Below are 24,091 nucleotides of genomic sequence, written 5' to 3'. Positions count from 1 at the left end.
TAGAGTGCCTGGCATGGTGCCCAGCATATCATATGGACTTACTAAGTGAAAGCCATGGGATGTTTCAGGGCATTCAGGTTCAGAATTATGGACTTATGTAAGTTTGTAAACCAGTTCTCTCTGTGGCTGGATGAGCTATGAGAACGTAACTGGATTGATCCTGCTCCTTTCTGTGCAGGGTCTCATGCTGGTGTGCAGCCTGGCAAGTGTTCAGAAAGCACTGGCCGCTGAGGTTGGTATCGGTAGGTTCCTGCCAGGCCGGCTGATGCAGAGGTGGCGCAGCCTGAGGAGCCTCTGCAGCCCTGTCAGCTTCCCGCCCCACTAAGCAGTTACAGCCTGTCTGGTGCCGTCGATTCTGCTTAGCATATTCAAGCTCCCACTGCAGAATTTATCCCAAGCCCAAATTATGCAAATGACTGCATTGCTGAAGACAGTGTGGTTTTCTGTTTGTTTCTTTAGATTTGTTCACAGTTGAGTGAAAGATTGGAGAAGCAGCAGACGGCTAATAAAGTAGAAATAGAGAAAATTCGGGTAAGACTTCCTTTACACTACCTAGTCCGTTTGATGGCCATATTCCGTGTCACAGGTTTTGGGAGGGGCGTTGATTTCAAAAGGGAAAGAAGCTGAGGAGTTCTGATGTGCTGCCTGGTGGCACAGGGCCTGGCTCAGTACCTGAGAAGTAATATTTTGCCTGTTTTCTCTGGGAGGGAGTACAGATGGCACCAGGAGAGTTCTGGCTTTAGAGCTCAGCGTGCCAGGACTTCCCAACATCACTGAGCAGGCAGTTGATGGATGCAGCGAACTTTATTAATGCGGGGCGTGTGTGTGCGTGTGTGTGTGCGTGCGTGTGCATGTGCTCTGTTACTCTGCTTATTCTGTGGAAATTGCACCAAAGCTCATTTCTTTTTTTTTTTTTTTTTTTTTGTACTGAGGATCGAACTCAGGTCTTTCTGCTTTCGAGGCAGGTGGCAGAACCACTGAGCTAAATCCCCGGTCCACAGCTCATTTCTTAACACATCCGGATATAAGGACTTTAACTTTTAAATGTTTTCCGGCCAGTTGGGGTCTTCTGTAACTTGGCATTGTCTTTAAGCTATACCCATGTTAGAGTGCTTGTCAAATTTTATAAGGGGAGTAATCTATTGAAAGATGCTTTACTGACATTCACAGTTCAGGGGACAGGAATGTAGGAAAGTTCTGTTCCCACAGCTGAGCTTACACAAAGCAGTGTGACACCTGGAGCAAGATGACACCAGGCCTTGCTGTAATTAGTGTTTAACCACAAGCACTTAATTTTTAAAAAATAATTTATTTTCCAACTCTAAAACTTTATTAATGCTCTCGTGTAAGTTTTGGAAGATAAGTAAATCAGTAGGAAAATGCCATTACCCACAGAAAACAACCTCTTTTCTTTTGCTTCCCTTTCACGTTTTGGTGCTGGAAACTGAACCAGGGTCTTGCACAAGCTGACCACACACATCTTTAAACAAGCCTGGCATGGTAGCACACACCTGTAAGCCCAGCACTTGGGTAGGCTGAGGCAGGAGGATTGCTTTGAGTTTAAGGCCAGCCTGGGCTACATAGCGAGACACTGGCTCCAAAAAATTCAAAACAGAAGTAAACACACTTGGGTGTATATTCTTTCAGTCTTGATTCTGTGCTAACTTTTTTCTTTCTTTCTTTTTCTTTTTTTTTTGTGGTACCAGGGATCCAACTCAGTAGCTTGCACTTGAAAGGTGGACACAGTGCCACTGAGCTAAATCCCCAGCCCTGTTCTTTTTTTTTTTTTTTTGGTACCAGGGATCGAACTTGGGTCTTTGCACTTACGTAGCAGGTGGCGAAACCACTGAGCTGAATCCCTGGCTGGCCCTGTTCTGTGTTAACTTTAACATACAAAGTTTCATTCATTCTAAGATATGCTTTTTTTCACATTTACACCCCTAAAAGTGGGATATGTTCTGATGGATGGCTTTTGTGGTTTGACAGAATATTTTCTTAGAAAAACTTGTTTTTTATAGGCAGTAGCCTCTTAGGTTTGATGAAATGTGAACTTATTTGTGACCATATTTTATATACATTTTTGTCCTATTTCTTTCAACTAGCATCCAACCATTTTCCTACGTTATGAAAATTTTCTCATAACCTTGTCAGAGGCTGCAGACTTCCTTGAACAAACAGCAGGATATTTAATTGCTCCCAATAGCAATTAAATAGTTTATCCTCACCCGTTTGTGTCCCTAGTTCTAAAATGAAGGTACTTATGCATAATCTTTCTCACAGCATCATTTTCTTGGAAATGCAGTTGCTAATCAAGACAAGGGTATTCTTACTGCTTTTGGTATTTAATACCAGCCAGGTGCTCTCCCCAGGAGCTGTGTGCAGGTTCTCGAGATCCAGGGCTCAGCCCTCAGTGCTCCACAGATGCCCTCACTGGCTCTTCTGCCCACGGGGAGGGGCTCACAGTCCAAAAGCGCTATTCCTCTTTTTTGCCTCTTCACCTGTGACACTTAATTTCAGCAAAAAGTAGATGACTGTGAGCGCTGCCGGGAGTTTTTCAGCAAAGAAGGGCGTGTGAAGGGCATCAGCTCAGCCAAGGAGGTTTTGGATGAGGACACAGATGAAGAAAAGGAGACACTCAAGAACCAGCTAAGGGAGATGGAGCTGGAGCTGGCACAAACCAAGCTCCAGTTGGTGGAGGCTGAGTGCAAGATCCAGGTAAGGGGAACGCACAGGCCCGGGCCAAGCCAAACTCCTGGTATGGGCCAGGAACTCCAGCAATGACTTGTATGGTTTGGGATGGGTTTTTTCTTTTTCTTTCCCCCATTTTAAACATTAGTCCTCCTACTCATAGAAGGCCAGTACTTGTTACTTACCAGTGGGTGTTTGGCCTGTCCTAAGAATTTGGACTTAGTAATACTGACCATCAACGACAAAGCTTGGATCTTTTCAGTGGGACATTCTCGAGAACACAGGCTTTATAAAGTCCCAGCTCCACCACTAAACTCTTGGACAGTGGGTTAGTAACCTTTCAGTACGAGGGTGGTCTACAGTGGAGCAGTGAGTCCTAGTCTTCTGTTGGGTTAAGAACAAAGTCAGATTATGTGTAAAAAGGCTCAGCACAATGATGGGGGCTTCATAAGTATGAGCTTTCATTGTCCCAACTCCCATCACTTAACTAGCTTCAAGAACTTGGGCACATTTCCCTAATTTACCTGAGCTTCATTCCTGATGAAGAAATTAGGGCCTCTTTTGGTCATCCTCATCTCGTATTGCTAGTTCCGCCAGCACCAACACAGCCCAAGGTAGGCATGGAGTGCTGTTTGTGGGAGGAAGCCAGTTCCGTGGAAGCTTCAGGCCACCTCTCCTCCCCGCATGTGTTCACTGGGTATCTGCTCTGCCAGGCCCTGTCCTAGCTGTTAGGAATCCAGAGGTAAGACATGGCTATGGGACCACTCTGCACAATTCCGAAGGGCATCGCCATGACAGCAGTGTCTGAGCTGTGGTCAGGAGTGGACAGGGTTTGCACCTGCAAAAGCACAGGAACCATGAGCATGCTAGGTGGGGGGAGGGGCTGAGGGCCCGAAGCAAGGCTGTCCGTGTGGGAAGGTGGAGGCAGTCCCAAGGCTGGCAGAGAGTGTGTGGACCCAGTCTGTGAAGCATCTCAAATGCCCTGCCAAAGGAACTTGGCCTTTAAAGGTTTAGCTGGAAATGAGTGATGTAGTCAAGCTAGAGCATTCGTTGTTTCTGGTGTGAAGGGGACAGGAAAGAGACACTAAGTTTAGGAGGCTATTTAGTAGACGAAGCAGCAAGTGAGGTCTTAAGTAGGAAAGCCCCCAGATCTCTGGGCCTTGTGGACTTTCTTCTGCCAGTTTGAGATTGGGAGAATTTCCAGAGGCCTTGCCAGAGTAAATGGACAAACTCCTATCTTAGCATCGTTCTGGGGAAGCAGTGCCGGTGACGCTGGAGCCGAGAGCCTCGTTTGCTTTGTTCCTCCTGCAGGACTTGGAGCACCACTTAGGCCTCGCCCTCAATGAAGTACAGGCAGCCAAGAAGACCTGGTTTAACCGAACGCTGAGCTCCATTAAGACGGCGACGGGGGTTCAGGGGAAAGAGACTTGCTGAGAGCAACTGCTGCCTCCAGACCCCTTCCGAAAATACCACCTTTTGTTGCCTTCTTTGGCCAGATGTGTGATTCTGTGACATGTCCCAGGACCAGAACAAACTCAGTCGGATCTGTAGGCGGATGCTGGTAGGTTGTTGGGCCCAAGCTCCTGCAGCAGGCAGCCTCTGGGCCAGGCTCTCCTCACTACTGACACACCGGTCCTGCCAGCTACGCGGATGCTCTGGACGCACCCGGAAATCACTCCTCAGTGTGACCTCCCAGGCCTCCTCCCGCAGGTCAACACTTCACCCAGCCTCAAGGCTGAGTCTACATGATTAGAGTTTCAGGATCCTTCAATGTGTTGATTTTTTTCTAAACCTTTAATTTTTTAAAACATATACATATTATATATACTGGGAATAGGGGATCAGAAATTAAAGTAATTCTTATCTGTAAGTGCCAGCAGGCAGTCCCCAGGTAGACATGGAGAAGCACTTTGTTTTAAATTCAAGAATTTCATAGTCATAGCTGAAGCCACCTACTTTTGTGAAACTGTATGATGCACAGGTGTTTGGTTTGGCATTATTCACACATTTCTGATCAACTCTATGCAACTCTCATAGTTCCTGCTATTTCTTAGCATTAGCTGCCAAAACGACTTCACAAAGCTAGAGTGGGTAATGTGACTATGAGACTGTATTAATCATAATGTGGACAAATCTTATTTTGCTTAATGTGTCGTGTGTGTGTGTGTGTGTGTGTGTGTGTGTGTGTATCTTTCCTAATACACCCCGTCGCCAGTGTTGAAGTCTCAGACTAGGAGTACTGATCTGCTCAGCTGACTACCATGGTTATTCAGGCACTTAGTTTCACTCGAGGTTTCTTGGGCCCTGCTCTCCTCCGTGCCATCATGGGAGCTGTGAAGAGGCCCTCACTTTAAGGTTCCTAGTGTGTTTGCATGACAGGTTGCACAAGTGAGAAAGACTGCACCATGTATCTGTGTAAATGTGAGTGTGCATGTGCCGCGAGGTCTCCATGCCCTTGGCCTGGTCGCTTCTTGCCTGGCAGGGCCGGTCTGACCTCACTGTCCAGGTGGGCTGCAGATCCTCACTTCAAAGCCGGGGAATGGAGGTTTAGCACCTTTTTTAATTAAAACACTTTGACCTTTAATTTATATAGTGATACGCTGACAGGCCATCTCACAGATGATTCGTCTTTCCTGGATTCAGAGTGGAGGTGGCTGGCTACAGAGGCACTGGTTTGTATATAAAGAAACTTGATCTGTATCTCTGTCCCTGTTGGCTGTACTAACGCTTGCTGCTGAGGTCATCTGTGTAAGGGAGACAAGAAGTGGCAGTCCCTCCCCGAGACTGTCCCCTTGCCGCTTTCTGTGTCTCTTGTTCAGTTACCAAAACCGCTGTAAGCCCATCTAATACTAGGTGTGACATTGTGCTAGGATAGTTTGTGTCAACTTTCCAAACTGAAATATAAACCAGTAAAACTGTATTACTATTTCTTTTGTTGGTTTTATTTTAACAACATATTCATTAAATATTTTGGTACAAACAACATTGCTTTGTAAAAGCCAGTTTTATCATTAACGTGCTCCTTCCCCTTCCTCCCCCAGCAGAGAGAGAGACCAGCCTTGTGCTGTCCTAGAAGTGAGGCTCAGGTGCACACACTCAGCTGAGGTGTGCGGGCCATGGAGGGGAGAAGGCACAGCCCATTGCCTCTGTAGTCATTGAGAGTTTGTGCCTCCATGAAAACTACAATACTGTGTGACAGGCGTGAGACAGACCTCGCTGTGTTTGAGGTCCAAGGAGGTCTTACAGGAGGGAAGGGTGGTATTAGGCCTGGAAAGACAAATGTTATTTCACTAGACAGCGACAGGAGAGGAGATTCCAGGGCCAGCTGTCCGTATACAGGCCAAATAGCCACAGGGCAGAAAGGCAGAGTACCTGGACCCCAGGTGTGCTCTGCCAGGGGTTAGGAAAAGTGGTGGCAGGGAGGGATTATAGCTTTTAAAAGTTCCTAGCTGGGCGTGGTGGCACACACCTGTAATCTCTCAGCACTTGAGAGGCTGAGGCAGGAGGATCACAGGTTCAAGGGCAGCCTGAACTACATAGCAAGGCCATCTCAAAAACAAAAACCAAAAAAAGTTCCTTTCTCTTCGTTGGGTCGGTGGTCCTTCCAGGCTCCACACCTGGGCCCTCTGCCCGAGATGAAGAGTGCTACTTCTGTAACCCTGAGGCTCGCTGCCATCTGAGCGTCCTCTAGGACAGTTGGGAACCTTCGATGCTCACAGGTTGGAGGACTTATTTCTGGGGTTCAGATTGCTGGGCAGCCTGCTCCCTGCTTTCCTAGTCCCAAGGGCACCCTGTTCACAAGTGTAGACGTGGCAGAAATCACCACAGAGAAAGGCGCCCACCACACCAGCCGGCTGTGGCACCCGGGCCTGACTGCCGTCAGGGTGGTCCCCTCGTTGACCCTGGGAGAGAGAGTAACAAGTCCAGCCCCGCACCATCCCGTTGTGTGAGACCCTTCGAGACCAGAAAAGGTATGTGTATTGCAGGGGAACAGAATGATGGCAACAGCCTTCATACTGCATGGGGACTAGGCCATCTACTGCATGGAGAAGAGGAGGCACTTAGCGGGAAGAAACGGTGGCTAATCTGATAACCCACTTGAGGCAGGGTGGCATAAGCTAGATGTAATCAGGTAGTTAGCTTGGGGCCATGCCAAGGAGGTCTGAATGTGATGATCCAACATACACTGTGGAATGTTCCCGTGCCAGTCCTTCAAGAAGAAAAATAGGTCTGAGCAGAGGTGACAGAAGGGCTGCAGGGAGGAGTAGGTGACTCTCTTGGTGAGAGGATAGTCGGAAGATGAATGCAGCCTGGGGTGAGGGTTTGAGACACCTGGGACACAGGAGGAGCAGTCGGGAGTCTCAGACCCCATGAGCCAGCTTGGTGTCTGTAGCCCAGGGCTTCTGTGCTTCAGCTCCAGGCAGGCTCGGCAGATGCAGTGGCAGAGCTGTCCTGGGCTCAGGCTCCTGGGCCCAGCCAAAGCCTCGTCTCCTGCACAGGAGCAGAGCCGGCCCAGTGAGTCCTGCTGTAACCCGGCAGTGAAGCCCAGAAGATGGGGAGACGGTGCAGAGAGCACACAGGTCAAGCACCGAGAGCAGAGACCCAGCAGGTGCTCCTGAGGGCAGGGCCAGCAAAGCAGCCTGGATTGGGCACTGAGGGTTGCTGGCATGCTGCCTCAGAGGCTGAGAAGCCTGGCTGCAAAGGAAGGGTGGTCAGCAAGGGTGGGTGCTGAGAATTGGCAGAAGGAACAGTGGTCAGTGCTGGTTCTGACCCGTTAAGTCATTCTCAGGTAGAAGAAGCTTCAAAAGGAAAGGCCAGTGGTGTGCCCCAAGTTTCCCCATCTGTTCTGAATTCCAAGTCCCAGTAGCAGGGGTGAGTGAGGGGGGCGGGTTGGAGGGAGGGAGGCTCCTGATGGTAAGCGCAGAATGTGACAGGTTCTTAACTGGCCCAACAGTGGGGGGAAGACCAGAATGTGCTGCAGGGAGTGCAGTAGACAAGGGCCCATTGGCTTGAGAGTCACTTCACTGCTTAGTTTGTGCCTGCTGCTGCTACTGGGATTTAAATTCTCTGCCAAGATTCACCTGGGGGCGGGGCAGGGAGATGGAGCAGCCACGTGAGAACCACTGGGAATGACAAGGTGCTCAAAGAACAGGCTGAGCGCTAAGGTCACCCTCTTCCATTTTAGAGGTGAAGAAACCGGGGCTGAGACAGCAGGTCCTGGCCAGAGCCACACAGCAGCTAGCAGGACAGCAGGTGGAATGAATATAAATGGTCACAGCTCTTCACATACCACATATACCTGGAAACTGGGGGCTGAGACTGGGCCACAACCTTGAATTCTCATCTCAGCCTTTCTAGGTTGTTTTCCGTATCTTTGAGGGGAGCTCTGTGCCTGTCTCATAGGGGTGGTGGAGCTACTGTGGATCTCTGGGCGCTTGTGCCTTCCCTGTGAGCTGTGACTTGATGTTATGCAAGGTAGGCCAGAGTTCAACAGCAAGGAAAAAGGCTCCCTCCTTCCTCCTTCGCTAGTTCCCCCTCAAAAGTGGCCTCCCACGACCACGCCCTGTGCGGATCCCAAAGCAGCAGTTGGGCCAGCTCCCTGCTCAGTCAGTGCTGTGTAGCTAGACGTAAGGGAAATGGGATCTGCCTGCGAAGTCAAACAGCCAGCCAGTGCCATTCTCACAGAGCTCCCTACTTATCTGCAGGCAGTGGCAGCCTGACTCAGCTCCCTGCCACACCACTCTCCTGGGCCCTATGCCACCTCTGTCCTTGTTCTCCTGCCTTGGTCCTGGTTCTCCTCACTGGGGCAGCTCAGCAGCAGGAAGCCTGCAGGTGGGGGGGCTGCAGGAGCAGGAACAGCTCAGCTTTGGAGTCCAGTTGCCGCTGCCTTCCAGCTTGCCGCCCTTGGGGGCAGAGCCCCTTTGTCCCTTCAGTGCTTGAGTCTTGCCAGTCCCTGAGCCTACTGTGAGTATTCCGAGGGAGGGTTGTGAAAAGCACACAGTGCACCCGACACATGACTTCCGTTCACTGAGCCAGGCTGCCAGCTTAGAGCTTCGGGGAGACTAAACTTCGCCATTCACAGAGAAGCACATTTTAAGGACTCGGACCCCATGGCCCAAGGCCCTGGCCATCGCCGGCGTGAAAGGAAGAGCTGTGTGGTATACAGAGCTGGCCTCAGGGGCTAGCAGAAGAGGGCTGTGCTTCAACTGCTCGCCACAGCCAGCGCCTTTATTTCTCCAGCACGAGTCTTGCAAGGAACACTTCAGCCACTGCTGTTCAACATGGAAGCATTTATTTTGATTCATCCAGATAGAGAAAATGCAACATGTCAAGGCATTATAGACACACTGTAGCAGCCAGACAAGAGGATCAGTCTATGGCAGAGTCCAACGTGCTCAGCGCAAGGAGCCACAGTGTGGGCACTGCCTGCGGGAACTGGGCAGCAGGGTCCCTTTGGATGAAGGCCAGGCATCTCTGGGCGAGGCACTGATGATAATCCACATGTGCAGGCTGCTGCTTCCACCATGCTGACACTTTACACCAGAGTCTACATGTAACTACTGCCCAGAGGGGCAGAACAGTCCGTGGGGATTGTGATTTCCAATGTTTTTAACATAATACATAACAAAAAGTTATTGCCAAGGACTTAGTACTGCAGATTATGCTATTTACATTTGTGTATTCAGGGAAACACAATAAATAGGTACAGATTTCTTTTAAATAGATTCTAAAAACTAGTGGCATCACCAGAGTGAGCTACAGCCAGGAGGAGTCCAATGTCGTGTGGAACCGTGCAGTAGGGAAAGGTTTTCTTCCCCCTGTGCCCCACCCTGGGCTGACAAAGGGCTAAGACTGAGCAGGGCCACCTTGCTCCCAGTATGGACAAGCCAGGGCCTTGGATCTACAATGGCTGCACCTTCCAGATGGAGCTCTGCTTGGAGTAGATGGGAGCCAAGTCTGGCAGGCCCTGCTCCTCCAAGAACACTACATACACAGGAGAGGCCAGCCCATGGGTGTGAGAGGCTGGGAGACCAGTGGTTTGAGGCTGGCCCCTTTCCCCAACACTGTTCCTGCAGTGTCCTCACCCTCATCACGGCCACCCCAGGAGACCTGCCTTCTAAGTGGCTGGGTTCTGACGGCCACTAAAGCCAATGGTCAGCAGAGCTGGCCAGACAGATGGAGCCCAAGTGTTATGTCTGCTGAAGATGGGCCCACGGCAAGAGGTTCCCACCTGGACTAAGCATTCACTGCCTGCCTGAGCCCTGGGTATGTGGAGGGAAGAATACACAGCTCATCAGTCACTCGGGTTCTTGGGAGACAAGGAGAGTTAGACCCATGCATAGGCCCCAAGGACCCCTGCAGCTGAGGGTCCACAGATGAGCCACCTCCCACACGACCACGGCCTGTCCCAGTGGTTAGGGAAAAAGCCTATTTTACCCGACTGTATAGATGATTGGGGAGGAAATGCGACGTGTGTGACACAAACTCACACATCAGCTGCCATCGCTACCTGGGCAATCAAGGGCTGCAGCCTGAGGAAGCCAGTGGCTGATTTGGGTTCCAAGAAGCTTGGGAAGTAGCAAGAGTCTGTTAAGGAGACCAGTGTGACCTGTCACTCACCCGACCAAACCAAACTCCTTATGCCAAGGTATTCATGCACAGCAGGAACCTATTCCCAAGTGAGGAGGAGCGGCACTCAGCCCAGAAGCAGCCAGAAGCGGAAAAGCATGGGCCACCCAGAAGAGGGGAAAGAGCTGGAAACCAGAAGTGTCACTACTAAGTTAGAGGTGGAAAAGAAACTTCTGAAAGACAATCTACCTAAGTACCTGAAACTCTTATCCCCACTCTTGAATTGTTTCTTTAAATAATGAAGAAATTTTGACTCCCAGAGCAGCAGAAATATTTACGGGGGTGTTTAAAAACAAAAGAAGAACAACTTCTTTCTGATCATGTTGCTCCCTGAACAGGAAAATGGGGCAGATGGCCCTGAGCCTATGTGAGGCTGGCACAGGGGCTGCTTGGTGTGGCTCAAGCAATGAGAGGCCCTGGTGCTGCCTGTCAGCCTCCCCGCAGGGCTAGAGCACAGCACAGCACTTGCTGCCAGGTCAAAGACCACAGCCACAGACAGATGGCACTTTCTTCACCGAAGTCAAGGCTGGTTTCTATCTATGCCGGACGAGTTGCCCACAAACCCAGAAACTTCTCTACAAAAATGCACAGGGTGCTCCTGCTTGGAGATGAGACACACTGACTGTCAGGGCCTCAGAGACACCTACATTCCCAAGCGATGGCCTGGCAGCAAGATCCCAGGCAAGTCCCCTCATAGCACAGCTCAACGACACTTCCTCTCAGATCCCCCACTTGATTCCTGGAGATTACAAACCAACCCCTCACTGAGAGCACGCACACCCCCATGCCTTTCAACCTGCCCAGAAACCACCCGGGAAAAGACTGGAGAGCTCGACACCCAGTCAGTCTCCTGGTCCATCGCTGCACCAACAGAAGCCTGGCCCATGCAGTTAGTGCCACAACAAGTGGCACCTGCCTCTGTCTCGGCCCCATCCCCACCCACCCAGCGGCAGGAAGCTCCGTCTGATTCCTAGGTGCGGGGGAGTGGTCTGCCATTTCACCCTCCCACAACAGGACCCCAGGCCAAAGTCAGACTGGAGATAAGAATGTCTCCTTGAGGACTGCACTCGACTGGCCCACTAAAGTTGGGTCCACCACAGTTTTTGGGGGGGTTTTTTGTACCCAAGATTGAACTCAGGACCTTGTGCTAGCGAGGCAGGTGTGGTGCCACAGCTAAATCCCTGGCTTCACTACAGTTTCTAGTTGCAGGCTAGAAAATCCCTGGAACTCCCCAGACTTGCTTTCCCACCCCAGCTAGCAAAAAGAGTTCCTATTCCTTGGCAGCAAAATCCAGCCTAAACCAAGAGGTGTAATTTGTAATTACAGATATGGTCTCCCACAACTGCAGCCATTTCTGAAGGTGCTGGTGATGACTTTACCCCCAAGCACAACAGAACAGCCATCACCCTGGGAGCCAAGCCTTCATGCCCCGGCCTGGCAGGCAAGGCCCTTCCCAGGCTGGCACCATGATGCTGTCTCCTCCACCACCAGAGTCTGTCCCTTTGGGAAGAACTTTCCCCACCTCTCTCTATTCCAGGACCCAGAAGAGGAGGGGAAGTTGGGATCGCTTCCTACACTGTATTTTGCTCTATACCCACCTGTTTTCCCCTTTCAGTGTCCTACCTGTCACTCAATTACCTAAGTCCCCTTTGGGCAACAGCTGCCACAGGAAGATGCATGGGTCCAGGCAGCAGAGAGGGTGGAAGTTTCCTGTCCCAAGTAAGACAGAAGGTTAAGGAATCTCTGAAGGCTTGCCAAAACACAGCCTGCTGTTCTTGAAAGTAAATTCTTAGCGGACACAGTGTCGTTCACCTTCTCCTCTGTCGGAGGCTGCTTCTGCGCTGTAATGACAGGTAAGTAGTTGTGGCAGCAACTGCAAGATCCACAAGGCCTGGAATGGTTACTTAGCATCCAGTCCTCTCCAGGAGATGCCTGCAGACACCAAGCTAAAGCATTGCTCCCTGTCCATCTCTGCATACTAACACCTGAGGGTGGTGTCTGACTGCGTGGCCCATGGGGGCAGAGCGGTGAGGCCATCTGTGGTCAGACACCTAGTCGTGGAATTCTGGCCACATGAAGATGGGTGAAATTGCTGTCTCAGTACACCTTTAACCTTTCCAAAGCTCTGATCAAAGCCTGCAGAACCATAGCCGTTCCTTGAGTTCTAGCACAGATGTAGAAATACAGAGGTGCGGGACCCACCCTGGCTCGCCCGGGTTGTTACTCTGTGGTAGTCTTGCCTAACATGGCTCTGTCAGCTCTTTCACTTCAATAGTAAAGGTGTGAACTCACTGACCGTGGGTTCCATCCTCAGCACCAGAAAGGGGGCGGGGGGGAGGGGGAGGACCCATGCTGATTCCTTAGTTGCCCACCTCCTAGCCTACCATGATGAAGCAGAGGTGGCAAACAGACTGACACAAAACTGATACCCAAAGCAAACCCTTCACTGATCTGTTTCAACTTTTTCCCTCCTTAAATAACTCCGTAAAGAAAGCCTGCACCATCCCATTGGCTAATGACCATGTCCCACAGATGCTGTATCCAACCAGACTCTTTGCCAGCCTTGGCCCAGGTTAGAAAACAATTGCCAGGTGTGGTGGCACACGCCTGTAATCCCAGCACTCTGCAGGCTGAGGCAGGAGGATCACTGAGTTTGAGGCTAACCTAGGCTAACAGTGAGTTCAAGGCCAGCATGAACTTTGTGGCAACACCCTGTGCAAAACAAACACCTTCTAAAAAAAAATTTAAAACAAAAGGTCTCAGTATAAAGGACCACCAGTACCTGTCACTGCCCAGGCACCCAGAAATGGGAATGATAAAGATGCTGGCTGACTGGCCACATACCTGTCCGCCCAGTGCCGAGAGAGACACTTCCTGCCACAGCCCCACCTGTAGCTCAGCGAGAGGCCCTGCTATGTCCCAACACCATGCATGCTGTCAGCATCCTTCTCCCTTCCATGGTTTGGTCAGAGGCACCATCGCTAGCTCCACTGCCCACTGAACCGGCATCTTATAAAAGAGCTCTGCGGGCCTCCTGTTCCAGCGGGCACTGTCATTCCCTGGCCTGGGGCTGGGTGCTACTTACTATGTGCCCAGCAGAGGACCCGGCCCGTGCAGACCTCGCTCCTGCCTCCATCTCTGCTGCAGCTCCGCCAGCCTCCCTCATTCTCACCTGGACCTCGTCAGTCCTTTCTGATCGTGGGCTGTCCAAATACCCTCCACAACTCTAACCATGTTGGATGATGGTAACCAGGAAAGCGCACAGCACCTGGTCCCTTTCAACATGGCCCAAGACCTGTACTCCACCTGCCATCCCACCCTGCTAGCCACCCCAAGTCCCATGACAGCACTTCATGCTGCCGAGGGCACTGAGCCTTTCTGTGCACAAGTACCTCCCCTGCCGAGGTCCCCTGCCCAGCTCCACCCATCCACATGGGAAGCCTGGGCCACCTGGATCAGAGCTGCCGGAAATGTAAGTGACTCAGCTCTAATCCCTTCCTACCCTGCACATCATCTTGAGAGCCTGGCTCCTCTTCTGAAGGGCAGAGAGACCTACCAAGGGAGCTGGGCTGGGGTACAGCATCCCTGGCAGCAGGAGCAAAGCTGCTGATGTGGCTCTCTCACTGAAGATGATTCTGATTCTTTTCAAATGCCCTCCTCCTTCCTACACCCTCCACCTCAGCCAATGGTCACCCTTCACCTCAGTTCCTGAAGTGGAACATCTCATGGTTTCCTCCAACTGCTTCTAGGCCTGTGACAGAGCCAGGCAGGAAGTAGCAGGTAACAGTGAATGTTTTCTCAATAAATCTATCTGCCCAAGAAAGGAGCAGTGGTCTCAGCAATATCACCAATCAATCCAAACAGATATCCTATGGAAGAAGTTCCTCTACACCATCCAGACAACTCACTCTCTGAACACAATCAGCAAACTAGAGTTCACTTTCACCCACCCTGCTCCCCCAAGGCCACTCCATCTATGGCAGGGGAGGCATACTCTAGGCCGAACGTCCAGCTGGCTTCTGTTTTAACCCATCTGGAATTGCAGTCACTAAATAAATAGAATCACAACACATCTAACAGAGGAAACCAGGTTCGTCCCGGGTCTGCCCTTCATTAGCTTCAATATCCTGGTCCTCTGACCTCATTTTGAGGCCCCTTCAGCTTTCCTTGAGTGCAAACTTTCACCTCATGAATGATGCCCACCATCTCTCCCTTAATGTGGCTTCCAAGGGCATGAGGGGTTTTAGAAGTGGAGCAACTTCTGAGACTATCTACATGACAGTAGAGTCCAAGAAGAGCCCTGCATCTGAATGCTCTGGAAAGTGTGTCACCGTGGGGGTGACTCCTTGGCTAAGGCCTATGCTGAAGACCTAACCAGGATGGGCCAAAACCAAAGTGCAGAGGAGGCTGACCAGAAAACTCGTACCTCCCATATTATGTTCCCCAGCCTCTCCAGTCTGAGTAGCTCTCTAACCAGGAGTTATAGAATTTGCACTTTATTATACACAGGGTCTGAGCGTGAAACTGTTTCCACAGTCTAAAAACAAGACTTGAATGTGTAGCTAGCTGCCAGCCCTGTGCTGACTAGTCAGTCACCCTGTCCTGGAGCAAGCTAACCAACTGTTCTTCCAAAGGAACTCAAGGAAGAGTGAGCCCAGGGAGCCTGAATTTTTGGCAGAGAGAAGACTCAGTTTTTGCTTGTTTGGTTTTGAGTCGTGCAGGATACAGCCCCAAAGTCTGGGGAGAAAGGTGAGCAGCATGCAGCTGAGAGAGAGGAGGACAGCTGCTCCTGAATGAACAATGCCCAGCACCAGTGCTGGGCACAGTGCCATTACAGTACACAGGCTCTGCCTGCGAGAGCTGTGTGACCAGACAAGTCACTTTGCCCACACCCCATTTCCTCATCTACAAAAGGAAAAGCATTTCAAGAACCCACAGCTATGGAGTTCAAAACAATCTCTAAGAAAGGGCTTCTGCTAATCTTCAAAACAGCATATGAAATGTTATTTTCTGTGTGGTTAAAAACTAATTAGGAACCACAGTGTTTTGCTACAAACAAGCAGAGTGGTTCGGAGAGATCTCTGGGCTTCGATTTCTCCATCTAAAGAGCAGGACCAGCAATCCTTACAGTGATTGTCCGGCAGAGCAAGAAGTGGGGCCAGGTGTGGAAGGGGCTCTGCAGGGTGCTGTACAGAGGTCACACTGCCTCGGATCTCAGTGCTCTAGAACTTGGCTTAGAGAAGCTGTCTTTTTCCTTTTTCCCTCCAGGACAGCAGTGTTGCTCAGAAAAATTGTCAATTGTCAAAGATGATGACAATTTGGGCTGGGTGAGGAATAAATACCTCTCCCTGAAAAGGACTCTGTGTCCCTCCCCACACCCACCTGACCCTAAACAGAGCCCCAGTTGATCTCAATCAGCAAAGGAGCTGGGGATGTGGTCTGCAGAGACCCCAGAGCTCTCCAAGCTGGCCTTACCAAGCACATGTCCCACACCAGGGAAGGCACATGCGTCAGGCTGGCGGCCTGCCCTGCAGCCCATCCTAAGCCAAGCTCCCGGCAAGGAGAACAGACCTTACATCTGCCACTGTCCCGGTCTCTCTTCCTATCTGCCCAGGGACAGCCCCTATACCTGCACCTCAAGCTTGGGCCACTACCCTTCCATCTTCCCACTGGGTCACAGCCTCACCAGCCTCCCTTCAGAGTTGGGCTCATGTCTTTGAAGACATCACCCTTATGAGTCAGGCAGAGCATGCACCCAGAAACATGGGCTGGTGACAGCAGGTACCTCGGCTTCATGTTGCCAAACAGAAAAACAAGCTTTAAGTACCAACAGCTCCCTGTTTAGTACCAAAAGTCCCACTGTGCTCTTTCAGTTCATCTTTCCAGTTTGTTAGATAGTCTTTCACAATTGGTCTAAAAACGCTCCCTGTTTTAGGTCAGGATATCTGGTCTGCAGTATCCTCAAGTCAGAGGCCCAGGTTCCAACACAGCCTCCTCAGCCACCCTTGTGACCTGCAGCGTGGTGCAGCAGAAAGGGTTTGGCACTGAACAGAGCTGGGTTTCTTTCCTGGCTCTAGCACATCACTTGGAATGTCAGGCTTTTTGTCTGTGAAACAGGAATACCACCACCTCCAAGAAGGCTCTTCAAGAATTAAGAAGACTGTCCAAGTGCCTGGCACACACAAGCTGCCAATTCTGGCAACTTTCCTTCCTCTCTCCTGTTCCTGCTTCAATCTGCTGCCTATAGCCCAAATGACCTAAAGGAATGGCTGCCCTAACTGGATCTGAGGGGCAGTCAGTCAATCAACACTTGAAGGCAGAGCCCCTTTGTCCACACTATACAACAGGATCAAGATAGGAGAGCCTGAGACAACATAGAGGGACAGCGGGCTCCTTGGCAGTGCTGAGACAAGGTCTTCACAGCAACCATGCCGATGCCGCCTCCCCTGTTGGCCATCCAGCAGCAGAAAAAGATGGTTTCACAGACCTGCTGCTGCAGCCTGGGCCAGTGGTGGCAATCTTCACCCTATGCACCAGCAGGGGCAGCCCAGATCATTTGCACAAATAGCAAAATTCTGCAGAAAGAGACTATGGCCCTCCCTGGAATAAGAAATTCAGGTGGTAATAACTAATTGGTAAAGGGGGGGAAAAAGTCCCTCCTTCAATGTTGGCTGAATGAGGCAATGATTCTATCAACAGCTTCAGCTGAGAAGGAATGAATGCAGAAACTTCTGTCAGGACATCAGTTACACAACTATCTCTTGGATTTATGAACACACCTGTTGACTACAAGCCAAATCTATCTTACCGAGCTCCTTGAAGGTTACATTTTGTACTTCTTCACAGGGTTTTTACAAACTTACAACATGTCGGAGCTCAATCTGTATTCCCCACTTAGCTAACCTCCTGCCAACAGCCAGGGACACAGCTGCTCACCTTTCATCAGAGGCTGCTGATGTCTTACAAATATATTCAAACCAGGAATACTAGGTATTCAGCCCAATAGCAGTGTCACCATCTACCTATTTTTCCTCTTGTCAAACAGAACTTCCCAAGTGTATCTAGGACAGGCAGATAAATGGACAGATGGGCAGAGACACCAAGTTTGAGTAGTTTGAATAGTGGTCATATATGGTGATGAGTACAGATTTTCCTCTCAGTGTCAGAACAAACTACAAAAGACAAGCTGTAGGACTTTAGCTTAGGATCTGAGTCCGCAGCTTTCTTAGGACCCTCCATTCCTTTCTGCGGTCTATAATAATAACTTGCTCTCCACCCACCAGTCTCTTTGAGCCTTGAAGATTGGATTCTGGCAGTGGCCGTAATCAAACACCAGCTTTTATTATTAATGCAATGGCAAGAAACTTGAAATCAGCAGGTAGACATCTACGCTCAGCCCTTATGAAATTCTAAGTACCCTTAAATCCCAAACTAAGTATTTACAAACCCTGGGCAGAGATTGGCTGGTGATTCGAACTATCACAGCAGAATTGTGGGTGTCAGTGTTTCTTGTTGAACCCCCTAGAGTTCGGAGTCCTCTCCCTAAGCCTGAAAGCAGCCCAAACCAGTCAGCATGAAGGACAGCTTCACCCTGAGCAGGCAAAATACCTGCTTTTTAGCCACCTTTCGACAGTCTTGCCTCCCATCACACACCTCATTCTACCTCAGCTAACCACAAGCGAGCTGGTGCTTACCAAGTACCTGGTGGACAGGTACCCTTCAAAGCACTTTTTGAGTTTAACTCACTGGATCCCCAAGCCCCATGGGAACATGCTGGAGTGAAATACTCTGGCCCAGATTCCCACATGGTTTCTATTTCCTATTTCTAGCTGTGCTGTAAAGCTTACATAACCCAATTTGCATTACAGTACTATTTTTAAAATCTCCAAAGATCACTGCTTCAAACATCAATGGAAGCTGTTGGCTCCTAACTGAAATGATAATGTGGGAGGGATATCTATTCTTACAACTAATTCAACTTGAATTCTTGACTTAAAAGTCTTTCTGGAAGATGCTCTTTGGAAAAAACAGGCCCTTATATAAGAAATGCTGTGCTCCATAAGTGCTAGCAAGATACACACAGGTATTAAAACTCACCTCAGCAGCAGTTTCCCACTCTGCTGTTGTTATTCACTTACCACCAACTCCCTTCCAGGCTGCCTACTAACACTGAGGAACCTACGGCCACTCGGTGGTCTGCTACCAGGCTGCTAGTGGGCAGAGAAGACCATGGCACTTTTCTTGTTCTAGGTGACTTCAGAGGTGCCTCCACTGCCCTCAAAAGGCACTGGCACAGGAAGGATGGGAACTACAGGGAGGCCAGTCACAGCGCACTGCTTTTACCTTTCACTGCTCTTTCACCTTTTCCTGGTCTTTTAAGGCTCTTAATTACTAGAAATCTAACTGCCTGGAGGGGGAAAAAATATCCTTAGCTCTTGTCTGTAACTCACTACTCTACTGAGTATTAGTAAACTGAGGACTACAGTTACTGATGAAATCTAAGAAACAGAGAAATTACAGTGAATGATTGACTGCAATGGTAAACTCCTCTACTGTCATTTAAAAAAAAAACAACAACAACCTCTACTCAGGGTTGAAAGTTAACAACATTGTTCTTTGCCATACTATAAACACTGCCTTAAAAAGACTAGGGTATCTGTCATTCGTGTCACACAGTTCACATAACTTGGACAGAGGTCCATGATCAAAAGGACCAGAAATATATGTTAAATGAATGCATTTCCAGGTTATGCCAGTTACAGTGATGTCAAAAAGCCTACATTATTCAATAATTTATAATTAAACTATTAACTAAATTAATATTCTCTTGGCAAGGCTAACATATTGTTTGTCTCCCAAAGTAGGATATTTATAGTGGGGCCAATTCCACCACCAAAGAGACTCTCGGACTTAAATGCTTCCACTGGACAGAACTTCTGGCCTCTGGTACCCATAGAAGGGCCTGGCACATAGTAGGCACTGGGTGGCTTGCACAGGACTGCAATGCACTCGGAACTAGTCAGCTCTGCCTTGTACAACAACACTTCACAGATGCCAAAGCCTCGTGAAATGTACACCCAGATTCTGTATGGGGGAAAAAGTTGTTCCAGCAACCTTTAAGTTAGTAATAAACAGAAACTGCCAATTAGAAACAAATACAAAATATGAAATCCATTTTTGTGTGTGTGTATCAAACACAGCCTTTGCACAGAACATCGAATACATAATGAAATGCATTTATGGGACACACTAAACGAAGCCAAGTCCTGATTAAAATATTTGGTCTAATCCTCACATCTTTGAAATAAACTCCAGGATGGTTGAATATGGCGGGAAATAAATATTCTAGCTACTTAACCAGGAAAAGAGACAAACTGCCTTAAGTCTATTTGGTCTCTGCAGACTTGGTATTCACCTTTCTGAGACTACAGTCAATTCTGCAAATCAGTAGCTTAACTCTGTCAATTATATTTTTTCCCATAGTTACCTTAATAGTTTGGTTTTTTTTTTTTTTCATTTTCTATTGCTTTTTTTTTATGGCTTCTTGCTGTTGTATTGGAGCATACAACACAGATCAGAGATTTTATTTCTCAGAGAAGTTTCTCTCCTTGAGAAATTGGCACTTTGATCCTCGGCTTATGTAACAGCTACATATATGGATCACACCAGCACTGTCTCCAATCTTGCTGCTTCTGAAATTCCAACGCTTTGGACAAAAGAGTGCCCTGCCATTAAACACATCTTAGGTGAATTGTTCCTACCACTTAATTCTAAATTTAAACAAGTACCTGTATGTGTGATTTATATACATGTTATAGCCTAAGTTTCTACACACATACACAAATTCAACTTAGTGAACATGAAATATCTCTCTTGAATAAAAAGCATTTTACAAGGGTAGTAAAACAAATATTGAAAATAACTATTTTACATTTAGACCATAAAACTTTTCAAGGTAATGTGATGACATAAGACCTAAGAGATCAAATACATCATATATGATTGTCATATATCCAAGTTGTGTTAATTGCTTATTTTTCTCTTTAATCAGAAAATAAAAGAGCTTACCTTTGTATACTGAGATCACAGCTTACAGTCACTATATCTCAGCCTATTTTATACAAGTGATATGGCTACGAAGGTCCGAGGAGAACGAGAATAAAGTGAGATAAACGTGCTGAAAACTGCTTAAAAGTATTAACCTGAAATACACAGAGGGTCCAACACCAGTTTTAAAAAATACATTAACGAGGTATTCTCAGCTCTTCAATTAATAATGGTGACTGATTCATGATTTTCAAACATCCACCCAAACTTTTAAAAAAGAAAAGAAAAGGCTAACACCAGCAAAACTGACCAGTGGTTTGTTCCCAGGTTAACAATTTGAGAGAGATTACAGTTTCGGCAACTACATAAACCCGACTCCTTGCTCCGCCTACTGTGTGCTCCACCCCGTCAACATGAGGTATGTTGGAAAGAGATCTATGGGACCATCACCTGGCTCGAGGGATGGGGCACTGCTGCAGCCTGGAGAGACACAGGCTGCCAGCCACATCCCTGGCGAGGCACCAGCCCCCACCAAAAGATATGGCTTCAAGGAGGACCCCTAACTCAGTGAAATTATACTAATTCTAACTGACGCAGTCAGGAATGTAACTATTCAATTTATGTGCTAAAAAAGTTTAAAAGTGTCAGAAGATAGCACAGTTCGCACGCGATTTCTAAGTTCTACATTGGTCTGTAGACTCCCTGACAAGAGCTACACTAAAGGGGTTAAGTACAGATATTGCTAGGTTTCCAAAGGAAAAGTTTTAAAACAGACACCGTGGCTTTGGACAAAGTATTGCTCTTCTTTAAAATGCTCAGTCAGTGCTTTCAAAGAGAAGGTGTCAGAGTGGTGTGTCTGAAAGCTGGAAAGCCTCAGGGTGTCACATTGCTCTTAAGACCAAGACACAGAAATTGCCATTTCAAGCCAGACAACCTGATGGTTCTAGAAGTCAGAGAAGAAATCTTGAGGGCCCAAGTGAATAATAAATGGTGCGACGCTCAGAGGCTGGCAATAGGGGCTGTCAATGAAAAAACCACCTACAGCGGAGAAAAGAGCAGAGAAGCAAAACTTCATGTTAATTTCATACAATTTGGTGAAGCCAAGAGCTTCATTTATATTTCTCTGCTCTTTCAGCTGTAAGTGGAATTTTCATTACAAAATGGAGGGGTGGGAAGGGCAAAAGGTGGGGGACACTTAATTCATTACAGAATTTCAACAGCTGAACTTGCATGGTTACCACTTCTAACAAAGGACTGACAGCTCGATTATTTTAAGTAAAGCAGAGAAATGTAAAAGTTTGCAGCAACTGGGCAGGTTTACAACATGGTTAGTAACTTCCAACAAACAACAAAATTAAATTAAAACAAAAGACTTGGTAGAAACCATTTGGAATGACTGCCATCATGTTGGAAAACAGCACAGCTCCCTCTCCATCGAGAGGGTATGAAGCAGAGTTGGCTACTTTAAAAGACTTTGCTGAGGAGATCTCCAGGGAGATTCCAACTTGGAATCCGAATTTGACAATCAATTTCAAGTAACAGTAACAACTGCAGCTGCCAATTAACAGTATTCCAAAAACAAATCACTATTGCAAATATTTAATTAATAAAAAGTGGACACTACCAGCCATGCTTTTTCTTCTCAGTGATGGCTCTGTTTCATCCATAGGTCAGCAAAACGAATCAATGAAACATGAAAACCCCCAGCTGAAATGGGCCCTTGTTGTTTATGTCTAGCCACTAATGCACAGGATGACAATGATAAGTTACAGCTACTTCCAGCAAGTGATGAGGTTTTATTAAAGTATCACCCACCACTAAGAATAGGTCAAGGAGAAGAAACAAATTATTACATAATATACATCTGAGAAATGACACTAACATTTGTGTTACACTGCCCATATCACCCTTACTTAGCGGTCCCAAAGATATCTGGCATATAAATTTGCCATATTATGTGAAGCCCACTTTCACTGATGGGCACTATGTAGTTCTGAAAAGCAGAATTTAATACAGAAGAAAAAAGCTAATTCAAACTAAAAACAGACATTTTTCAAGCCACAGCAACTCGTCAATATGGGGACCGTGCCTCTGCCTTCATGGGGGTGAATACCTTAATGAAACCATTACCTTCTTGTAACATCATCAGCTTTCCAAACAAGGTGAGAATGCGAGTGGAGACTTCAGTCTGCACCCTTTACAGAATAGCACAATGTTACCGACTGATCGATTTCCACCAGCGGAATCAGGTGTCTTAAAAACAAATGCTGACCCATGGCTGAAACCTGTCACTTTCCACAGCAGCACTCAACAAGAACTGGGACAATCGAAGAGCAAGTTTTTATGGGGACCCTGTTGCTGCTTTAGATTCTGATGTAATTGAAGAGGAAAGGAGACCCTTCAACGAATCCCAGAAAAGTCCCTAACCTTCTATCTGCATGAAAAGGCCAGGGAGTGAACACAAAATCTTACAGAGTGAAGAAGGCCACAAGAACAAAAGAAGGTGATTGATTGGTTAATTTATTTTTTAAAACTTGGAAATTCGTAAACTAAAATGATCACATTCCTCCATCCCCATCTCTGGGTAAGGCCATCATTGTAATAAGCAATGCTGGGGTAACAGAATGTAACCTTTTACGTGGGGACACCCTTGTACAACCAGAGTACAAAGGGCTTACAAAGTACGTAGCCTGGCTCAAACTAACAATCGCCTTGCTTTGTTTTAGCAGTTTTGCTTACAGATGAATGGGCTTCTAGGGCTAAGTTATTATTAGTTTGCAATTCCTTGTAATCTGATACCAAAACATATCAAAAATAATAAGCTAAAACAATATTCAAACCCATATTTTATTGGCTTTAATTACACACTTCATTATTTACAAAGTTAAAGTTTAAATGAAAAGTCTCTATTGTATTAAAAAAAATAACTACAGCCCAAATTAAAGTGCCCTGGGGCAAGCACATCTCCAGCAGCTGAGAACCAGTGTCTGCAGTAGGAACCAGGCGGCACTCTGCGTTACAACAAAGCCGTTTATTTGTGATCAGTGTTTGAGACTCTGTACATCCTTCACAAATTTAATTTTACATAATCTGATACTCTCTTAAAACTTAAACTTTGAACTGCTAGACTTTTATTTCTCTAGAACATAAGGGCCGGTATAAATTATTTTCCAGAAATGAGGTACCGTTTCACAGAACTGGTTTCCTTTTTTTTTTTTTTGTCTGTTTTCAAGTTTTAGAGAACTAAATTTGCATTTGTTAAAATCAAAAAGTAGGAAAGATGTTCTTTACAAATAATTTTGATCAAGTATGTGTTCAAAGAAAGCAGGATAAAAAGGCTTTTTCTCTAACATTCTGTATTGTACTGTACTGTTGTTCAATAGGAATGAGCTTCTGTCATTTGCTAAAAGAATGAGTAATGGGGAACAGGATATGTTGGGAATTTCATAACGGGTAACAGAACCATTCTCTTGGGCAAACCTACAGAGAAAAGAAACGGAGAGGACTCCAAATAAGTTTAATATGCCAATAAAAATTTCAGGTTAAAAAATATCTTACATTAGGTATCATTAACCTTTTCCAGATTAGTCAGTCAACAGGTACCATTTTGAAAGAGGCCCACAAATCTCTCACAGATCTCCTGTTTTGAAATTGCTCTTATATGGTGGTAAATAATATTTTCTATTCAAAAGCAAGATGGTTACATGATAGGAAGAATGATATTCAG

At 47.4% G+C, this 24,091-nt stretch overlaps 2 protein-coding genes across 14 annotated transcripts in view; one reads left to right on the top strand and one right to left on the bottom strand.

The window, feature by feature from the left end:
* The window catches only part of Rabgap1 (RAB GTPase activating protein 1), a 183,369-nt gene extending 177,761 nt beyond the window's left edge, over positions 1–5,608 (top strand). For all 4 annotated transcript variants that reach the window (XM_004849413.4, XM_004849414.4, XM_021262111.2 and 1 more), the window contains exons 24-26: positions 460–531; positions 2,518–2,715; positions 4,000–5,608. In XM_004849413.4, the coding sequence (XP_004849470.1) occupies positions 460–531; positions 2,518–2,715; positions 4,000–4,122 (393 nt within the window). In that variant the 3' untranslated portion in view covers positions 4,123–5,608. The remainder of the gene's footprint in view (positions 1–459; positions 532–2,517; positions 2,716–3,999) is intronic.
* Positions 1–24,091, bottom strand: part of Strbp (spermatid perinuclear RNA binding protein) — a 184,496-nt gene that overhangs the window by 31,913 nt on the left and 128,492 nt on the right. For 2 of the 10 annotated variants that reach the window (XM_087182806.1, XM_087182808.1), the window contains exon 18: positions 8,962–20,519. The exons of 1 other annotated variant lie outside the window; for it this stretch is intronic. In XM_087182806.1, the coding sequence (XP_087038932.1) occupies positions 20,515–20,519 (5 nt within the window). In that variant the 3' untranslated portion in view covers positions 8,962–20,514. Of the gene's footprint in view, positions 1–8,961; positions 21,403–23,376; positions 23,845–24,091 lie in introns of those variants that run through there. 7 more of the 10 variants (XM_004849410.4, XM_021262114.2, XR_015439755.1 and 4 more) reach the window with 6 other exon arrangements.

Source organism: Heterocephalus glaber, unplaced genomic scaffold, assembly GCF_053883595.1.
Source record: "Heterocephalus glaber isolate CG9 unplaced genomic scaffold, H.glaber_assembly_v1.0 deba00001479, whole genome shotgun sequence".
In the NCBI taxonomy this organism is placed as follows: Eukaryota; Metazoa; Chordata; class Mammalia; order Rodentia; family Bathyergidae; genus Heterocephalus; species Heterocephalus glaber.
Note: the sequence above shows the minus strand (reverse complement) of the source record. Positions and strands in the feature narration are given on the sequence as shown.